Source organism: Nothobranchius furzeri, chromosome 5 (assembly GCF_043380555.1).
Source record: "Nothobranchius furzeri strain GRZ-AD chromosome 5, NfurGRZ-RIMD1, whole genome shotgun sequence".
NCBI classification, from domain to species: domain Eukaryota; kingdom Metazoa; phylum Chordata; class Actinopteri; order Cyprinodontiformes; family Nothobranchiidae; genus Nothobranchius; species Nothobranchius furzeri.
This window is the reverse complement of record NC_091745.1, coordinates 31,358,839-31,366,280: the sequence shown is the minus strand read 5'-3', so window position 1 is coordinate 31,366,280 and position 7,442 is coordinate 31,358,839. Positions and strand designations below refer to the sequence as shown.

General features: G+C 44.5%; 1 protein-coding gene across 1 annotated transcript; it reads left to right on the top strand.

The window, feature by feature from the left end:
* Positions 1-2,087: 2,087 nt before the first annotated feature.
* Positions 2,088-3,868, top strand: LOC139070176 (uncharacterized). The gene is made up of 3 exons (XM_070551906.1): positions 2,088-2,169; positions 2,654-3,214; positions 3,731-3,868. Exons 1-3 carry the CDS (start codon positions 2,104-2,106, stop codon positions 3,866-3,868), a joined length of 765 nt encoding a protein of 254 aa, XP_070408007.1. The 5' UTR covers positions 2,088-2,103.
* The last annotated feature ends 3,574 nt before the right edge of the window (positions 3,869-7,442 follow it).

Sequence of the window (7,442 nt, the reverse complement as noted above, 5' to 3'; positions counted from 1 at the left end):
ACCGGCTGGCTGATGTGGTTAGAACAGCTCAATAATGTCACCGACAGCCATAACTCTACTTATGGGCTGTTAGGATGGGAGGAAGGAAAGCTTAAAGTGTGGGATTTCACAGTTGATGTACAACCTGTGGAATGTATTACTAAAATCTACCATTTTGGGGTACTAACTGTCTGGGGAGAATATATAACTGGTTTTGATAAGGTTTCTGATTGCATGATATTCAGACTCCTTGCGTTCCCGAATGGAACTGCAGCTGGGAATGATAGCTGGGCAATGGAGGGGGGTTCCCTACCCCCCATGTCGCAGCTGATTGCTCCACAAGACGCAGACACGGCTGTGACCCCTCACTTGAGGAGGCAGACGCGTGCTGCTAAAGAGCAGACGAAAGGCCACAGGCTTCCTAGTCCACAGAGTATTTGGTTGGACAGAACCAAAGCTTTTTCAGCTTACAAAATGATCCCTTTAGGAAAGGGAAAACAACTGTTACCCATGACATTGCATGTAACCCCAAAGGGAGTTAAATTAAACTTCATTCATGCTCCGCATGTGCTGAACAGGAGCTTGATAGATGGAATGACAGAATATTTTATGATCATCCCACGTCTGGCCTGGGACAAAGGAGAGGTGGATAGCGTGTGGAGATGTATTAAGAAATTAACTAGTGACCCAAAATACCCCAGAACATGGTGGAATAATTATATATGGAAGTTAATGTCCTTAGGTGGACATGTACGAGGTCCTTTTCCTGGTATGATTCCGAAAACGAGTCATGATGCATGGCTTGTGAATAGCACATCGAAGAGATGGGCTCTGAATGTGTCATATGAAATGTGGACGGAGGATGTTCATGGCTTAATGGGACATTTTGCCCCGAACGGGTTCGATAAGCCAGGGCGAGTGACAGAGTACGATGTCCTTTTTGGACAATGGTGGGCTACCAATCTGACAGAAGGGGTGTTAGAATGCAGGCCTAAAGAGAGACTCGGCTCTACAATCTTTTGGATGGCTAATTTACTGGCGTTGTTGAACCCAGCTACAGTCCCAACGATTAAAGATGTAAATGTGAAAAAAGGTGTAAATATGACTCCTCCGTTCGTGAGGATGGAGAAACATGGCAGTTTAATAGAACTGACTATGGTCCGATCTCAAGGTCCGCATCTAGATGATTTGTACTCCACCCCAGCTTATTCAAAGTTTCGGTTTATGAATATGACATGGGGGCATTATACTGGAGAGCTGCGAGACTTGGAGTATGATTATGCGTATCGCGAACAAGCTTTACGATTCAGGGAAGCACATTGGGTGCGAAATTCTCTGTTAACCAGGTGGTGTAGGTCTGATGCGTGCTTCAGAACTTTGGCCCAGCCCGCTACGAAAATTGCTGTTAGAAATGGGAAAAATGTGTATAATCCTTATGAACTGGGCGGCTTTGTTGACCCTCACGGTTACCCCCACTGGTGGCACTCAAATTGGAGCAGCTACGTCGTCTGGGACTCAGAGAATTTCCCATCATTAGGAGTAGGATGGGGTTACTTTGCCAACTCGAAAGGCCCCAAGGCTTGTTTTTGTCAGGAGGACATAGATGCTGTTGAATACAGGAGCGACTTGGGTGTATGGCCCTTTCAAGCATGGATTCCTGTTGGTGGGGGTCGTTGGGAGCAGAACTGTTCTGGTTCCTTTCATTTTCCCAATCGGACAGGCACATGTTGGTTGAGTGAAAGAGCTAGGATGTCTGATTGGGAATTTGTCCAGAAGGGTTTTAAAATTATTGGCCAAGGATTAACCTTAGGTATCAGAGAGGCCGTTAAGGTGGTCGCCCAGGGAGCAATGGGTGTTGCCTCTCTGATAATCTCTGAATTATGGGTTTACGCCAAGGTCCCTGTGATCGTAGGAGGGGTCCTGGTGATGTTATCTGTTTGTGTTAAACTCATGCATCTTTTGAAGTGTTTTGCCAGCTGCAGCAGGAGATCTGCTAATCAGCCCCGATGGCAGGAGGAAGGGCCTCCTGAGTCAATTAGATTGGGACCACGTGGACGCCGGGCACTGAGGAACAGAGCTGCACGCAGGTAGCATCTCCCTTGTAGAGAAAGTTCTCAAGGAATCATGGCCCGTGCAGAATCTCCACGTGAGGTATTTGAAGAAGCAGATGAGGATGTGCTGATTACCTCGGTAAGACTGTCTCTATTGGGTTAATCTTACCGGCGAGATATGCTAATATTAGATGCACAAGAGGCCTAACTGAGGACTCTTGGAATGTTGGTGTGATAACTTCTGCTTAATGCATGATGGGAGAATGATTGGTACATCCTGTTATCTGATCAGGATGGAAAGGCCCACTTATTCATTGTGGTTACTAATTTGCATGCTGTAACTTGTGTAATTCCTGCGGGAAGCGGTGAAGACCTGTGACCTGCATTAGAGATCTCTAGGATTTTTACATACCTATTAGTGGCATGTTTGATATCATTATATGGATGTGTTGTACTAACAGAATTAATGATGAAGAAGTGTCTGGCTGCATTTTGTGAGAAAGACCTGACCTCAAGTTCACAGAGGATGGTAGGGTGCCGCTGACCCCTAGTGGGGTCGTAAAGGTCATGCATGACTGGTACCAGAACCAAGGTCTGTTTAGTGTCTCTGTGTGTGTTTTTAGGTTGATGAATCAGAGGATCTATTGCCTGGCCCAGACTCTCAGGAGATGCTGGTGCTGCCACCCAGTGGACAGAAGCCGCTGATGAACAAGCAACGTCGGCTTGGGGTGATGCCACCCAAGAGAGTTTCACTTTACGGGCTGGTGGATAGTAAACCTGTAAGAATAAACCCGAATGGACCGTGGAACGCACATGTTTGGGAACGTATTGTGTTGGTCTCTGATGGTACCAGTCATAAAGGGACTCGAGTGGCGAGGAGGGAGAAGATTCTTCAGAGAATTACACGCTCGACTCTAGTTAAGCATTTTGATTGTGTCAGGCGCGATGTGTCCCGGGGCCAGACACGCTTGCCCTGTCAACTCTCACATTTCAGAGAAGGCGACGTAGATTGGTGCTGGATCAGTACACCCCACAACGACTACGTGCAGGAGTGCGAAGAACCAAGGCGTGTGGTCAGGATGCAACCATCACCTGCTAAAGTGGACGTTCCGATGCAGGAAGTGAGCCCTCCGGAGTTCGATCTGCGTCGGCAGCTTCAGGCCGCTCCGTCTGTCCAGGCCATAGTACCACCAGTGATGAATGCAATAAATCCACATGTTTACTTGTATCCAGGAAATTTGAATATGCAGTATTTCCCGCAGTTTATGCCATTTAACGAAGCTTGGTTTCAAGGGGGGTGTTGAATAAAGATTTTCGATTCCTCCAGACCTGTCTTATTATATAATAGCAGTTCTGGATTACATCTCAAATCTGTATGTTAGTGAAACCAGGCTTCAGGGTTCAGCTAGAGGTCTGTGTGTGGTGATTTGACTCCTGATCTCATGCTGCCATAAATGATGTGTGTGTTTCAACTAATCTGCTATCCATGACAAATTTATGTTGTAGTTTAACCTTGTATCGACTTTTTATGGTGTAGCCTAGGATGTGATAAGAACTTCAGGGACACGTATAGAGATGTTTATGTTTGACTTCCTTTGATCTGAGCTGAAGAAGGAAGAAGGAGGAGGGAAGACCCCCACCCATCTGACTGATACCGGAGGGGGCTGGGAGAGGACCCAAGGCCGGAGAATGTTTCCGAGGCAGGGGTTGCCATGGAGACGGAAGGGGGGCCAGAGGAGAGAGTTGGGGAGAATAAAAGTGTGAGGGCTCCGTGGAGAGGTCGCTCTCTAGCTTTTTGGGTGTTTGGGAAGAGTTCGGAGGACAACTGTAACGGTTGAGTGATCTGACCCGCTGCGTCGGGAAATCTGGAATATTTTTACTTCATCATATAAAATAAAATATTTGCTCCTTCATATAAGGGGCTTTAAACGGAATTTCCAGCCTGGGGTCTCCAATCGTGTCGTGTAACAGCTGAAGGTGAGGTGCTGGTTACTTCTAATCCCACTCCAAGAGGTTAACACTTAAGCTTAAAGTCTTTAGCCTGGGCATAGCATAAGCTGCAGGTGACTGAGTTGTGGTGAAGTTATAACAAGAGTCTTCCTTTGTGCTGCTAAAGTATGTTTGCCAGAGTCTAAATCTAGGTAAAGATGATCGCTGATTAGCTCACAGAGGTGTAATCTCAGACTGGAGTCACGCTCACGCACAAATAGAATTACAAGTCAACCCTGAGACGTAGTGTTTATTAAAGAGTCAGCTAGTTTGGGAGGATGACTTGTAACACAAACCATAAGTGCTAATGACTCGATTCTTTTTGTGGTTGTAGGGGTTGTTAATTGGAGTACTCTAAAACAAACCTGACCTCTCTAGGATATTCAGAAGCCAAGTTATAAGCCCACAAAGGTGTAACTGGACTACTTCTTTAAAGTGACACCAGGCCCGGTGACCTTTGGGACATGGTTTGACCCCCTATAGGAATGTGCGATCATCATGAAACGTTCAGATCACTTACAACTCAATAGATTCTACCTTCTTGTAACGTTTCAGCCTGATTGGACCTTGTTTTCACACAAATGGACCCAGAATGATGTGAAATTGTGCTTTGTGCAACATAATTCTGGGTGCCATTCACAAACCATAAGTGCTAATGACTCCATTCCTTTTTGTGGTTGTAGGGGCTGTTGATTGGAGTACACTAAAACAAACCTGACCTCTCTAGGGCATTCAGAAGTAAAGTTAAAAGCCCACAAAGGTGTAACTGGACTACTTCTTTAAAGTGACACCAGGCCCGGTGACCTTTGGGACATGGTTTGACCCCCTATAGGAATGTGCGATCATCATGAAACGTTCAGATCACTTACAACTCAATAGATTCTACCTTCTTGTAACGTTTCAGCCTGATTGGACCTTGTTTTCACACAAATGGACCCAGAATGATGTGAAATTGTGCTTCGTGCAACATAATCCTGGGTGCCATTTAAAAACCATAAGTGCTAATGACTCCATTCCTTTTTTGGGGTAATGGGGGCTGTTAATTGGAGTACTCTAAAACAAACCTGACCTCTCTAGGATATTCAGAAGCCAAGTTATAAGCCCACAAAGGTGTAACTGGACTACTTCTTTAAAGTGACACCAGGCCCGGTGACCTTTGGGACATGGTTTGACCCCCTATAGGAATGTGCGATCATCATGAAACGTTCAGATCACTTACAACTCAATAGATTCTACCTTCTTGTAACGTTTCAGCCTGATTGGACCTTGTTTTCACACAAATGAACCCAGAATGATGAAAATTGTGCTTCGTGCAACATAATTCTGGGTGCCATTTAAAAACCATAAGTGCTAATGACTCGATTCTTTTTGTGGTTGTAGGGGTTGTTAATTGGAGTACTCTAAAACAAACCTGACCTCTCTAGGATATTCAGAAGCCAAGTTATAAGCCCACAAAGGTGTAACTGGACTACTTCTTTAAAGTGACACCAGGCCCGGTGACCTTTGGGACATGGTTTGACCCCCTATAGGAATGTGCGACCATCATGAAACGTTCAGATCACTTAGAACTCAATAGATTCTACCTTCTTGTAACGTTTCAGCCTGATTGGACCTTGTTTTCACACAAATGGACCCAGAATGATGTGAAATTGTGCTTTGTGCAACATAATTCTGGGTGCCATTCACAAACCATAAGTGCTAATGACTCCATTCCTTTTTGTGGTTGTAGGGGCTGTTGATTGGAGTACACTAAAACAAACCTGACCTCTCTAGGGCATTCAGAAGTAAAGTTATAAGCCCACAAAGGTGTAACTGGACTACTTCTTTAAATTGACACCAGATCCGGTGACCTTTGGGACATGGTTTGACCCCCTTAGGAAAAAGCTATCATCATGAAACGTTCAGATCACTTACAACTCAATAGATTCTACCTTCCTGTAACGTTTCAGCCTGATTGGACCTTGTTTTCACACAATTGAACCCAGAATGATTTGAAATTGTGCTTCGTGCAACATAATTCTGGGTGCCACTTAAAAACCATAAGTGCTAATGACTCGATTCCTTTTTGTGGTTGTAGGGGCTGTTTATTGGAGTATACTAAACCAAACCTGATCTCTCTAGGACATTCAGAAGCCAAGTTATAAGCCCACAAAGGTGTAATTGCACTACTTCTTTAAAGTGACACCAGGCCCGGTGACCTTTGGGACACGGTTTGACCCCCTATAGGAATGTGCGATCATCATGAAACGTTCAGATCACTTACAACTCAATAGATTCTACCTTCTTGTAACGTTTCAGCCTGATTGGACCTTGTTTTCACACAAATGGACCCAGAATGATGTGAAATTGTGCTTCGTGCAACATAATTCTGGGTGCCATTTACAAACCATAAGTGCTAATGACTCAATTCTTTTTTGTGGTTGTAGGGGTTGTTAATTGGACTACTCTAAAACACACCTGACCTCTCTAGGATATTCAGAAGCCAAGTTATAAGCCCACAAAGGTGTAACTGGACTACTTCTTTAAAGTGACACCAGGCCCGGTGACCTTTGGGACATGGTTTGACCCCCTATAGGAATGTGCGATCATCATGAAACGTTCAGATCACGTACAACTCAATAGATTCTACCTTCTTATAACGTTTCAGCCTGATTGGACCTTGTTTTCACACAAATGGACCCAGAATGATGTGAAATTGTGCTTCGTGCAACATAATTCTGGGTGCCATTTACAAACCATAAGTGCTAATGACTCCATTCCTTTTTGTGGTTGTAGGGGCTGTTGATTGGAGTACACTAAAACAAACCTGACCTCTCTAGGACATTCAGAAGCCAAGTTATAAGCCCACAAAGGTGTAACTGGACTACTTCCTTAAATTGACACCAGATCCGGTGACCTTTGGGACATGGTTTGACCCCCTTAGGAAAGTGCTATCATCATGAAACGTTCAGATCACTTACAACTCAATAGATTCTACCTTCCTGTAACGTTTCAGCCTGATTGCACCTTGTTTTCACACAAATGAACCCAGAATGATGTGAAATTGTGCTTCGTGCAACATAATTCTGGGTGCCATTTAAAAACCATAAGTGCTAATGACTCCATTCCTTTTTGTGGTTGTAGGGGTTGTTAATTGGAGTACTCTAAAACAAACATGACCTCTCTAGGATATTCAGAAGCCAAGTTATAAGCCCACAAAGGTGTAACTGGACGACTTCTTTAAAGTGACACCAGTTCCGGTGACCTTTGGGACATGGTTTGACCCCCTATAGGAATGTGCGATCATCATGAAACGTTCAGATCACTTACAACTCAATAGATTTTACCTTCTTGTAACGTTTCAGCCTGATTGGACCTTGTTTTCACACAAATGGACCCAGAATGATGTGAAATTGTGCTTCGTGCAACATAATTCTGGGTGCC

Excerpts from the sequence above, each read along its gene's own strand:
- LOC139070176 (XM_070551906.1), top strand. The coding sequence starts at position 2,104 with ATGGCCCGTGCAGAATCTCCACGTGAGGTATTTGAAGAAGCAGATGAG. Across the intron at positions 2,170-2,653 it reads AGGATGTGCTGATTACCTCG|GTTGATGAATCAGAGGATCT; the intron begins GTAAGACTGTCT and ends GTGTGTTTTTAG. Across the intron at positions 3,215-3,730 it reads CTCCGTCTGTCCAGGCCATA|GCAGGGGTTGCCATGGAGAC; the intron begins GTACCACCAGTG and ends AATGTTTCCGAG.